We start from the raw sequence: 13,754 nt of genomic DNA, 5'->3' as shown, positions 1-13,754 counted from the left end.
TTTGTGCATTGAGGATAGAAACTTGGTAATTACAAACAGTGATAGCCATTAGCATGCTTTACTTCATTAAGTCATGGCAGTGACTCAAAGCTCAGTTAGAAGAAGATCGCTACCATTTATGTGGATAATGAGAATATCCATAGTCAGATTCGGTAGGATTAAAAATACAAAGGGCATAAGCAGAATGCTAGCTGTCTGGGATTAGAAAGGGTTTCCCTTCCATTAGGGGTGGATTTTGCCCTCATAGACCCATTGCAGGAATTCTTGGATCTTCATGTGAGGCATCTAGTACTGGCTACTGTGAGAGGCAGGATACTAGTCTAGTTTGACCACTGATCTGATCCAGTACGATAGGTCCTGTGTTCCTATTGCTATTTATTTAAATTATACAATAGTGGACTTCACAGTCTAGGGCTTTTGTCCTCACAATACAGGGAAATGTCAGGAGCTTCATTCTGCTGTTTAACATTAGGACTGAGAATTAAAGTCTCCTCATCGTTGTAATTAAAAGCACTGAAAAATAATTTTTTGTTTTTTGAATAAACTATCTCACATCACTCTAGTACAATATCCAGTACATGAAATAACTATAATAGATGCCTCATTTCTGGAGAACATATTAGCCAAAATAAAAGAACAGTTTTTTATTCTTCCCACTTCTTGAAGAAGGAAAGCACAGTAAGCGAGGTCTGACTTTCAAGAAACTTTGCAGACATACAGACATTAGTATGAAAGAGAGAATTCTCTTTAGTTTAACTCTATACCAGAGCCTACATTTCATTTTTTAATCTTTTCAATGTTTCTATCACATCATGGAAAATATAGGAGCCCTTTGAAGGCCTACATAATGATGCCACATACCTATGATTTTTGCTAACCAAGGACATTGAGCTTAGTGGGAGAAGTATTTGGCCATTTTTTTTCAAAGGTAGTGAGATAGATAATATAGAAATGAAAGATTAGGCCATTTTTTTCATCTCTTAGTCAAAACAGGATTACTCTGTATATTTTCAAGTGTTTTTTCCAGTCTAGCTTTAAATGACTCAGTGGAACTTCTGTTACTTACCATGGGTGGCTATTCCACAATCTCATAACCCTCATTGTTAAGATTGTTTCTAAAATTCAGTCTACAATTTTCTTTGTTCACTATCATCCCTTTATTTCATTTATACAATAATTCACAGAGATTTAATACACTAATTAACAAATATTCTTAAGATCATGTGATTCAGATGGTACTGATGTGTTAGATTTCTACATTTTCATTTTTTCCCAGAACTCCCTTAAATAGGTTTGTTTGTTTTTTTCAACTATAGTTTTGACAGGATCTTAATGACTTTCTAATTGGCTACCTTTCCTTCTTCCGCCTTGTTAAAGGCCAGTTTCAAAAGGCCAGTTTCGAATAATAGTATTCATCTTTTTCTCTAATCAGTATCATGGCTCTTTAAGTTACAGATTATCTATCACAGTTTACATGAGAAGCCCAGAACACAGATACTGAGATTGGCTTATGTTCTTTTTTATGTGCAGGTGAAACTTCAACATAGAAAAAGTAAAGAAATTCTAGAATTTCCATTTCTTTGGAACTTTACAGATGCTGAAGGATGCACAGTAGTTGAACTTCCAGTTCTCCGAGCTGGTTTTCATTTTTCAACAGGTTTGTTACTTAACAAAAACACTGAAGATTTGCTCAAGGGTCAGGGTTGAGATTTTCAAAGCAATGCAAGCGATTTCATCGTACATCTTCCATTCATTTTAATGGGTTAAGGTGACTAAATCCTCTGCACTGTTTTGAAACTCAGTCCATTTATTTAGTTGTGCATTTTGCTTTCCAAGTATGATTAATTCCATTTTCTAATACAAAGAAGTGCAGAACCTGAGCACTGAGAAGATTGAAAATCTTGTGAGTTGCACTCATTTGAGTTAATTTTTATCTTGACAATATTACTTTGTTTCCCTTCCCAAACAACAAAGGAAATTCCAAGGGAAATTACTCTTGGTGCTGCAATTTTAGATAAGGAGAAGTTATATAGTACCTCACAGAAGATGCATATATGCTTGTGCTCCTAGGAATTTAAGCCTTCCTCATTTATGATACAATTGCCAAGTTTCCCCAGAAACTTTCTGCTGTGATTTGTGCCTCTCTCACCTCAAGACTAGATTTTTGTAATATGCTTTGCTTTGAGCCTAAACCCCCATTCATTAACAGAAGCTAGTGCAGAAAACGGTATCTTAAATAGGTACCCGGACTTAAGGACATTACCTCAATACTCCTTCAGCTGCATTGACTTCCTGTATTTCCTGGGTGGAGCTTAAGGTATTAGTTATAACCTATCAGACCTAAATGGTCTGTGACCTTCCTGCTTGAGAGATCACCTTTCTACATCAGCCCTATAGCCATACTTAATATCAGTGAAGGTATTCATGCCAGAGCACCCTTGATATAAAATTGAGGAAGCTATTGACAGGACATTCTCTATGAGGGCCACTTGACTTTGGAATCCTTTCCCCCAGACTCTTGCTCCAAAGTTGCACAAATGTGTTGACTTTCGGGGAATGCAGCACAGCTCTTCTTTTTAAAGGACCTTTTGGTGAGAGGGACATTGCTTGAGTGGTAATGTTAGGCAGGAAGTGATGTTTTTTCCATAATTTTGATCCCTTTGTGTTACATGGGGTCTTATTGGCTCCTGCTATCAGTGTAGTGGTTGCTTCTGGTTTTGTCTTTGGGCCGGATCCTCAGCCCTTACCGAATGCCTTTTGCATTGCTCTAGAGACACAAAAAAGAGCACTTAAAGCTACATTAACCAAGACAACCAAAGATTCTTCAGTTGAAGGGGAATGAGGGGGAGCTGGCTAGAAGTAGAGGAATGGGACTAGAACATACAATGGTCCTCCAGATCCTCGGCTGGCAGCACATACCCTAAGGGATTACTGAAAATGGTACAATTTAAAGCAGCCCTGGGGGTGCTCTGGTTTATGCAGGGGTGCATTTTGACCAGTGGCCAAGGTTCAAAGGAAGTGTTTCCTCCTCTCTCACTCCCTAAACTGTGCTAAGTATGGATTCAGCAAAGCTCAGAATGGAGCCTTTTATGTTTAGTTGTGGTTCTGAATAATTATTAAGGTCACCTAGAGTTTAGGATGGATGTTTTGTATGTTTGTTATGCTTGTAAATAAATAAATTAATTAAATAAATCAAAAGCTTATTTTTCCCAGGGATGTTGTCTTTGCTATTTTAGAGTGATCGGTATTGATCTGTTTATTACTTTTTACTCTCATTCTCTTTTTCCAACTCAAAAATTGTTTTGATTGTTAATTTTAATTACATTGGGTTTTTATTTTAATTAAGGTGTAGTTTTATAAGTGATACCATTCTGCACAGCACTTAGATCAGTTTGGCCAGGAATGCTCCAGAAATAAAAGTATAATCATAATATATTAAATTAAATGTATTTCTTAAATGTCCAAGCTTCAATACTTCTTTCTTTCCCTCCCCCCTCAAACAGTAAAAGAGTATGTTCTGTACATTACTACGGCTGCATCCCTGGAGTCAGGAACAGATGCAGATGTGTATGTCACTCTACGAGGGCTCTTGGGAGACACGGGAAGACGAAAATTGACAAGGAAAGGAGAGGATCTTTTCACCAAGGGAAAGGTGTGGTTATCATTTCTAAAGTATATATTGCTCTTCTAGGGCCTGATCCAATTCTGATTGACTTGATTGAGAGTTGGTCAGGGCTTCTGGTTTCTAGCCTGTGATGTCTTGTGGCTTTTAAAATATGTGGGTGCAGGCATGCACAGATGTAAATACTACACACAATAGAACTCCATTAAAAACATTATTAAGATTGCAAAGTCAAGCACTCAAAAATTAGGAAATACCAGAATTAAGGTTACCTGTGCAACCTTAATTTGGCTGCTTGTGCATATACATTATGATACAGACTTTAATTACATGCCAGTCAATCTCATGAATATTTGCTGACAGCAGAGGAATGGTGAGACTCAGAAATCACATGTTCCACTCCGGGCTATGGAAGGAAACATGCTTTTGGGGTCAAGACCCTTCTGCCCCATTCCTGGCCAAGTGGGCACAGACGCTTTTTTCCATTCCCTGTAAGTGTGACCCCTTCTACCCCATCCCCTCTAACCTGTCCCTTTCCAATCCTGTCTCTTTCCCGTCCTTTGCTCCTCATCCCAGTTCCATTATCCTCACCTACCTGGTCTCAGTCTCCATGCCTCAGACTTTTCATCCCAGTCTCTTTGCCCAGTAAGTCCTAGTCTCACTCTACGCACTCACTGCACAAGTCCTAGTCTGCTACCTTCATTCCTTGTGCCCATTCTCATTGTCCAGCCAGTTGCAGCCCCCCTTCTGCCTCCTCATCAAATCTGCCTTTCTCCCCAACTCTAACCTCCAGTCATCTCCTTCCACATCTACATTCCCCATTCCCACTGGTGCTCCCAGGCCCAATTTCCCTTCCTGAGTTTCTCATCCAATCTCAGTGTCATCATCCTCCAGTTCCATGTCCCAGTCTCTTTGCCCAGCCAGTCTCAGTTCCCCCCAGCATCCTGGTCCTCATCAGATAAGTCTGTCCTCCCCTCACCTCTTCCCTACAGCCTCTTAGTTATCAGTGCCAGCTTCCTTTCCCGGCAGTCCCAGTCTTCCTTCCCTGATTCCAGCTCCACTCTCCTTGCTCAGCCAGTCCCAGCCTCATTCTCTGTCCCAACTCCAGTCCCAGGTTCCCTGTCCCCGCCACCAGCCTTCAGTCCCATTGTCCCCCAACAGGTTTCTTGTACCAACCTATTCCCCTCACCCATTCCCCACTGGTCCAGTTCGTGTCCCCTCTGCATTCAAATCAGGCAGCTTTCTCCTCCAGGCTACCTGGGCTCAGCAAGGGGGCGGGGGGAAGCGGGGAAGGGCATTGAGAGCACAGGGGAGACAGTCTCCCAGCTCTCTGTTCAGTTGCTTGGACCAGACCTGGATCCAACATTGCCCATAGCAGCCCAGAGTTCCAGTTGCAGGGAAAGTCCTGGGGTGTATGTGTAGTCTGATGGAATTTTGGGGGGAATTTAGCTACTTTTATCTAAGTCTCTGCTGAGCATGTACAGACTGTGATTTCAAACTCTGTATCCTGCCCCTATTCCTTGTCAGCCAGTGATGACCACCAGAGTTGTTTATATTGTCTTGAGGAGGCACCATGTCATGGCTGGGTGTGATATTTGCTGCTCTTTCCCTAGCTATACCCATAAGGTGAGAGAACTTTGACTTAGAAAACACCTCATGAGAAGGCCATGAAGCCTCAGACAGATCCAGGCCAAGGGACTGCTTCCCCCATACATAGGCCTGAATTGACATGGAGTGCACCTCCCGCCAGAAGGTCTGACACTGTTGCAGGGGAATCCATGTCCACAGGACCACCATCCCTATCAGGGTCTTTTTGGGAAGGCAGAGAATGCTCACACAAACATCAGAGCAGGCTTCCCTCTCAGTCTTCTTCAAAGACATCCAACACAACTCTGCCTGAATTGAGCAAATCTGTTCATTCAACCCCTAAACACTTAGTCCCGGGGCCATGACTTTAACACCCATAAATTCAGGACTTTACCAGTATTGGACCCCATACCAGTAACACCATCTCCACCGGTAACATCCAAGTAAAAAAATTGGGATCCATCAGTTCCGGCATGATCAGAGGTTTCTACCACTGATGGTACCATTGCTGTCTTGCACTCCAGCCATGCAGAGCCTTCCTCCTCTGACCCTGTCAGCAGGAATGGATAAGACTCCAGAGAGGTCAGAAACTTATACTACATTGGAGGATGTCTTTGCTCTTCCTGAGCTTTTAATAAAATCCTATCCCCTCTTCCATCTGCCAGTCACGTTCTTCTGTAAAAGGTATGCCTGGGCTAAAGAGCTTGCTTATGCATACTGTGACAGGTTCAGTCACAGAGATCCCCTTGGGACTGTCACCTGATGTGCTGAAATTACCTCTGATCCCATTTTCCTTGTTAGCCTGGGACTTTCAGAACCCTGTCTTGTTCAGCCAGACACACTAGCCTGCTGCAACACAGAGCCAGCATCCAGTCCATGCCCCCAAAGCTGCAGACTTAACTGAAAACAGCTCAGCAAGTTACCTATCTCCAGCACCCAGACACCCAGTTCCCAATGGGATCCAAACCCCAAATAAATTAGTTTTACTCTATATAAAACTTATATGGGGTAAATTCATAAATTGTCCACCCTCTATAACACTGATAGAGAGATATGCACAGCTGTTTGCTCTCCCAGGTATTAATCACCTACTCTGAGTTTATTAATAAACAAAAGTGATTTTATTAAGTATAAAAAGTAGGAATTAAGTGGTTTCAAGAACTAACAGACAGAACAAATTAAGTCACCAAGCAAAATAAAGCAAAAACACGCAAGTCTAAGCCTAATATATTAAAAAACTGATTACAGGTAATATCTCACCCACAGAGAGTTCCAATAAGCTTCTTTCACAGACTAGACTCCATCCTAGTCTGGGCCCAATCCTTTCCCCGGTACAGTCCTTGTTAGTTCCAGCAGACATCTTAGGTGGTAAGCAGGGGTTTTCTCATGATTGGCAGCCTCCTTTGTCCTGCTCCACCCCCTTTTATAGCTTTGGCACAAGGCAGGAATCTTTGTCTCTTTGGGTCCCCACCCCTCCTTCTAAATGGAAAAGCACCAGATTTAAGATGGATTCCAATATCATGTGACATGGTCATATGTCACTGTAAGACCCCTAGTCTCCATTCTTCCTGGGTGGGCCCACACGTACACAGGAAGGCTTGCAGGTAAATAGACCATTTACAACTAATTGTCCTAGTCAATGGGATCCATCAAGATTCTAAACCACCATTAATGGTCCACACTTTGCATAATTTCAGTAGGACCTCAGAGTTATACTTCGTATTTCTAGCTTTAGATACAAGAATGATACATGCATACAAATAGGAGGGACATATTCAGTAGTTTATAACCTTTGTTATGATACCTTGCAAGAGACCTTTTGCATAAAGCATATTTCATATTTATACTCATAAGCATATTTCCGTAAAACATATGGAGTGCAATGTCACACACACTGTCATAAATATAAAGGGAAGGGTAAACCCCTTTGAAATCCCTCCTGGCCAGGGGGAAGCTCCTCTCACCTGTAAAGGGTTAAGAAGCTAAAGGTAACCTCGCTGGCACCTGACCAAAATGACCAATGAGGAGACAAGATACTTTCAAAAGCTGGGAGGAGGGAGAGAAACAAAGGGTCTGTGTCTGTCTGTATGCTGGTTTCTGCCAGGGATAGACCAGGTATGGAGCCTTAGAACTTTTAGTAAGTAATCTAGCTAGGTATGTGTTAGATTATGATTTCTTTAAATGGCTGAGAAAAGAATTGTGCTGAATAGAATAACTATTTCTGTCTGTGTATCTTTTTTGTAACTTAAGGTTTTGCCTAGAGGGGTTCTCTATGTTTTTGAATCTAATTACTCTGTAAGATATCTATCATCCTGATTTTACAGGGGGGATTTCTTTATTTCTATTTACTTCTATTTTTTATTAAAAGTCTTCTTGTAAAAAACTGAATGCTTTTTCATTGTTCTCAGATCCAAGGGTTTGGGTCTGTGGTCACCTATGCAAATTGGTGAGGCTTTTTATCCAACATTTCCCAGGAAAGGGGGGGTGCAAGTGTTGGGAGGATTGTTCATTGTTCTTAAGATCCAAGGGTCTGGGTCTGTAGTCACCTAGGCAAATTGGTGAGGCTTTTTACCAAACCTTGTCCAGGAAGTGGGGTGCAAGGTTTTGGGAAGTATTTTGGGGGGAAGGACGCATCCAAACAGCTCTTCCCCAGTAACCAGCATTAGTTTGGTGGTGGTAGCGGCCAGTCCAAGGACAACGGGTGTAATATTTTGTACCTTGGGGAAGTTTTGACCTAAGCTGGTAAAGATAAGCTTAGGAGGTTTTTCATGCAGGTCCCCACATCTGTACTCTAGAGTTCAGAGTGGGGGAGGAACCTTGACACACACCATGATCTGTTCATAATCAGATCCTTTTGTGTTCCGTAAAGTATGGCTGAGATTCATTTAAATAAGTTGTTTTACACACAGGGCCACCTAGTGGTTGAACAGTATAATACAGGTTATCATTTCATTACATCTCCCCCTTTCAGTTCTACATTCCCACCATTTACAATATTTACACTATAATGCTGTCTTTGAAGTTCAGTACATATCAGTCTGTTAGGTTCTGTAATGGCTTTCTAATTACACAACCTGAATCCATAACAACTTGATCAACTAGCTGTCCATTAGTTGCAATGACTAGCCACAGTCGGTTTGGAATCAGTGAGTCATCGTTGTCTTGTTCTGCATCTGCCATCTGCAGAGTTTGCTCTGTTGATAGTTCTTTCTGAGCAGCAAACTATAGATGTGGAGTTTCAGTTGAACTCTCAACTATTGGTCTCAATCACAAGTCTTTTCCAAAATTGGAACAATGGTTGTGCTGATTATATCCAATAGCTGCTATTGGTGTTGATCTGTAACTCAGAGGAGCAAGGAAGGGATCTTTTTACTATAAGATTTTCTTGGCCGTCTGTACTGTCTCTGATCCTCTCCATTCATTGAGGGTAATGTGGGCTGCTACTATATGATCAAAATAATATTTCATTCACAATAACTGAAATTCTCCTACAATGAATTGTGGTCCATTATCTATCACTAGTTTCAGAGTAACAGCCGTGTTAGTCTGTATTCGCAAAAAGAAAAGGAGTACTTGTGGCACCTTAGAGACTAACCAATTTATTTGAGCATGAGCTTTCGAGAGCTACAGCTCACTTCATCGGATGCATACCGTGGAAACTGCAGCAGACTTTATATACACACAGAGAATATGAAACAATACCTCCTCCCACCCCACTGTCCTGCTGGTAATAGCTTATCTAAAGTGATCATCAGGTTGGGCCATTTCCAGCACAAATCCAGGTTTTCTCACCCTCCACCCCCCCACACAAATTCACTCTCCTGCTGGTGATAGCCCATCCAAAGTGACAACTCTTTACACAATGTGCATGACAATCAAGTTGGGCCATTTCCTGCATAAATCCAGGTTCTCTCACCCCCTCACCCCCCTCCCAAAAACCACACACACAAACTCACTATCCTGCTGGTAATAGCTCATCCAAAGTGAGGGGGATGTGAGAACCTGGATTTATGCAGGAAATAGCCCAGCTTAATTGTCATGCACATTGTGTAAAGAGTTATCACTTTGGATGGGCTATCACCAGCAGGAGAGTGAATTTGTGGGGGGGGGGGTGGAGGGTGAGAAAACCTGGATTTGTGCTGGAAATCACTTTAGATAAGCTATTACCAGCAGGACAGTGGGGTGGGAATAGGTATTGTTTCATATTCTCTGTGTATATATAAAGCCTGCTGCAGTTTCCACGATATGCATCTGAAGAAGTGAGCTGTAGCTCACGAAAGCTTATGCTCTAATAAATTGGTTAGTCTCTAAGGTGCCACAAGTCCTCCTTTTCTTTTTGCGAATACAGACTAACACGGCTGTTACTCTGAAACCTCTCCCTACAATGTGCATGATAATCAAGGTGGGCCATTTCCAGCACAAATCCAGGTTTTCTCACCCCCCCCCACCCCCATACACACACAAACTCACTCTCCTGCTGGTAATAGCTCATTCAAACTGACCACTCTCCAAGTTTAAATCCAAGTTAAACCAGAACATCTGGGGGGGGGGGGGTAGGAAAAAACAAGGGGAAATAGGCTACCTTGCATAATGACTTAGCCACTCCCAGTCTCTATTTAAGCCTAAATTAATAGTATCCAATTTGCAAATGAATTCCAATTCAGCAGTTTCTCGCTGGAGTCTGGATTTGAAGTTTTTTTGTTTTAAGATAGCGACCTTCATGTCTGTGATTGCGTGACCAGAGAGATTGAAGTGTTCTCCGACTGGTTTATGAATGTTATAATTTTTGACATCTGATTTGTGTCCATTTATTCTTTTAGGTAGAGACTGTCCAGTTTGACCAATGTAAATGGCAGAGGGGCATTGCTGGCACATGATGGCATATATCACATTGGTGGATGTGCAGGTGAACGAGCCTCTGATAGTGTGGCTGATGTTATTAGGCCCTGTGATGGTGTCCCCTGAATAGATATGTGGGCGCAATTGGACACCATCACAGGGCCTAATAACATCAGCCACACTATCAGAGGCTCGTTCACCTGCACATCCACCAATGTGATATATGCCATCATGTGCCAGCAATGCCCCTCTGCCATTTACATTGGTCAAACTGGACAGTCTCTACCTAAAAGAATAAATGGACACAAATCAGATGTCAAAAATTATAACATTCATAAACCAGTCGGAGAACACTTCAATCTCTCTGGTCACTCAATCACAGACATGAAGGTCGCTATCTTAAAACAAAAAAACTTCAAATCCAGACTCCAGCGAGAAACTGCTGAATTGGAATTCATTTGCAAATTGGATACTATTAATTTAGGCTTAAATAGAGACTGGGAGTGGCTAAGTCATTATGCAAGGTAGCCTATTTCCCCTTGTTTTTTCCTACCCCCCCCCCCCCAGATGTTCTGGTTTAACTTGGATTTAAACTTGGAGAGTGGTCAGTTTGAATGAGCTATTACCAGCAGGAGAGTGAGTTTGTGTGTGTATGGGGGTGGGGGGGGGGGTGAGAAAACCTGGATTTGTGCTGGAAATGGCCCACCTTGATTATCATGCACATTGTAGGGAGAGGTTTCAGAGTAACAGCCGTGTTAGTCTGTATTCGCAAAAAGAAAAGGAGGACTTGTGGCACCTTAGAGACTAACCAATTTATTAGAGCATAAGCTTTCGTGAGCTACAGCTCACTTCTTCAGATGCATATCGTGGAAACTGCAGCAGGCTTTATATATACACAGAGAATATGAAACAATACCTATTCCCACCCCACTGTCCTGCTGGTAATAGCTTATCTAAAGTGATTTCCAGCACAAATCCAGGTTTTCTCACCCTCCACCCCCCCCCACAAATTCACTCTCCTGCTGGTGATAGCCCATCCAAAGTGATAACTCTTTACACAATGTGCATGACAATTAAGCTGGGCTATTTCCTGCATAAATCCAGGTTCTCACATCCCCCTCACTTTGGATGAGCTATTACCAGCAGGATAGTGAGTTTGTGTGTGTGGTTTTTGGGAGGGGGGTGAGGGGGTGAGAGAACCTGGATTTGTGCAGGAAATGGCCCAACTTGATTATCATGCACATTGTGTAAAGAGTTGTCACTTTGGATGGGCTATCACCAGCAGGAGAGTGAATTCGGGGGGGGGGGGGTGTGGAGGGTGAGAAAACCTGGATTTGTGCTGGAAATGGCCCAACCTGATGATCACTTTAGATAAGCTATTACCAGCAGGACAGTGGGGTGGGAGGAGGTATTGTTTCATGATCTCTGTGTGTATATAATGTCTGCTGCAGTTTCCACGGTATGCATCCGATGAAGTGAGCTGTAGCTCACGAAAGCTTATGCTCAGATAAATTGGTTAGTCTCTAAGGTGCCACAAGGACTCCTTTTCTTTTTATCTATCACTAGTTGTGCTGGAAATCCAAAGTGAGAAAAAGTGCACTTCAGTTTCTTCATAACACTGCAATATTTTATGTCTTTCAAATACATTATTTCTATGTTCCTGGAAAAATAGTCCACAACGACGAGGTAATGATATCTTCCGAATTCACATAAATCTGCAACTTGTCTCTTCCAAGGTCTGTCTGGTAGGGATGTTGTTATTAAAGGTTCTTTGTGTTGCTCTGTTAGTTCTGCAACATTCCCATTCAGATACTTTATTCTTTATGTCCTTGCTTATGCCCAGTCACCACACTGACTGGTTTGCCCATTCACAGGATTTAGTTAATCCTTGATATCCTTGAGGTTTAGGATTTCTCCTCTCATTTTGTTTGGAATTATGATGGAATTGCCTTTAATCATTAGTCCATTTGACTTTTTATGCATAAGCCATGTGGTAGTATTAAGCCATTGCCAAAGATTCCATCGGGCTTTTAGGTTACCCAGACCAATTTGGACCAAGTCTACATTGGCATGTACTTGTTTCTGTATCAGGCTGTCCTGTAGCTGGGACAGAGAGCTTAATTTATTTTTAATGACCTGCAGGTCTTTAGTATTTTTTTTTAAAAAACACACAACTGTGTTAGCAACAAGACAAAACATAGAACTCAAAACACAATTTCTATTGTGACAGTAGATTCATGGTATTGGGTTGCTCTTCAGCTGGCATCAGCTTTTCCTGATTTTCTGAAAGACAAAAAGAACATGTTTCTAACCCTTTTGGGGTGGCAGATTATTGCTTAAAATATTTCTTTTACAAATACCCTTGCTGATTGCAGGCAAAACAGGAATTGCCCCCACGTTTTTCTGTTTTTGTTCTATAGGCAGGCCAGGTTTCAATGGCTTTTATCTTTTAAGGGTTATGGGGAAATTATCCCACTGTTTAATCATTAAATCCCTGAGGTGGGGTACCTCAGTTTTCTTTCTTATACAGCAGACCAATTTTATAATGTTTTTCCTGCTGTGTTAAGCTTTAAGTTTATTTACAGGTAATAGCTGAGAAGCATCATTACCATATGACCTTAAAGGGTTTTTCCAAAAATCATACACACTATACGTTGTTACAGGGGTACTTATTATCATTAAATTTATTAAAATTATCCCATGCCTTTTATTTCGACAATTTGTTTGCTGACCAGGTATGTCCTTTATCTGCAGCTCCTTTGTGCTGCTAGTTCTTTCCTTCCTTTATCATTTAGATAATTTGCATTTTCACAGACACTTCCTGCTTTTGGATTTAAAGCCATCAGCAGCTCAGAGATTCTATCTTAAAAGGGACACAACCAACTTTCACCAAAGTTTTGATTACTTTTAACTTCTGCTTCCAATACACACACAGCAATCTGAAAAAGAAAACCCAACCTATTATGGCTCCCTTTGGAGTCCTAATAGCATTTTAATTAAGTAGCATGGTTTGTTTGCATTTCTTTTGCCCCTTCTACAATATACCCTGCACATGTTCTGGGGCAAATGCACATTCCTTCCATAGTTTAACTTTTATAACATTATCCATATCAATTTTTACATAAGGTGTAACTATTTGTTTTTTTGCTTAGAGTTTTCATGTACCTTTATCAAAGTCTGATTACTCAGAACCATTTTAAGACTCAGTGTTTCTAACATTGCTTCTTTTTGTTTTGTGCACTTCACCCCTGCTGTTGCTTCAGAGGGGCACTGTCTTTTTTAATTTTTTTTTTACTACAACTCTCATCTGCTATTTTGTTACAAAAAACAAACAAACAAAAATCAAACAAAAAGAATCCAGAATTTTTTTTCTATTCTCCTGATTTTGACTGCCTTGCTGCAGCCACAACTTAAAAACATTTTAAATTTTGTAAAGCATTGAGTTACCTTTTAAGGGTTAAATGCCAAATCCCAAAGTCAAACAACACTAATTACCTGTGCCTAGCAAAAAGATCTGTCAGTTTTGCAACTTTGAATTAAAGAGTCAAATGGATTTTTAGTGGCATTATTTAAAACAAAAACAAAACCAATTGGTCTTAGAACTTTACATATTTACACACACACAGATAGATACATACACATTTTCTTTTCCTTAACATCCCTTCCACACTGCTCTGTTTTTTACATCTTACATTCCCTTTATACA

At 41.1% G+C, this 13,754-nt stretch overlaps 1 protein-coding gene across 1 annotated transcript in view; it reads left to right on the top strand.

Annotated features, from left to right (window-relative positions):
• Window positions 1-13,754, top strand: part of RP1 (RP1 axonemal microtubule associated) — a 295,171-nt gene that overhangs the window by 244,846 nt on the left and 36,571 nt on the right. The window contains exons 46-47 of the mRNA XM_073329615.1: window positions 1,531-1,657; window positions 3,504-3,652. Coding sequence (XP_073185716.1) covers window positions 1,531-1,657; window positions 3,504-3,652 — 276 coding nt within the window. The remainder of the gene's footprint in view (window positions 1-1,530; window positions 1,658-3,503; window positions 3,653-13,754) is intronic.

This window comes from Lepidochelys kempii, chromosome 2 (assembly GCF_965140265.1).
Source record: "Lepidochelys kempii isolate rLepKem1 chromosome 2, rLepKem1.hap2, whole genome shotgun sequence".
Classification (NCBI taxonomy): domain Eukaryota; kingdom Metazoa; phylum Chordata; order Testudines; family Cheloniidae; genus Lepidochelys; species Lepidochelys kempii.
The sequence above is the reverse complement of the archived record's forward strand: the minus strand, read 5'-3'. Positions and strand labels throughout refer to the sequence as shown.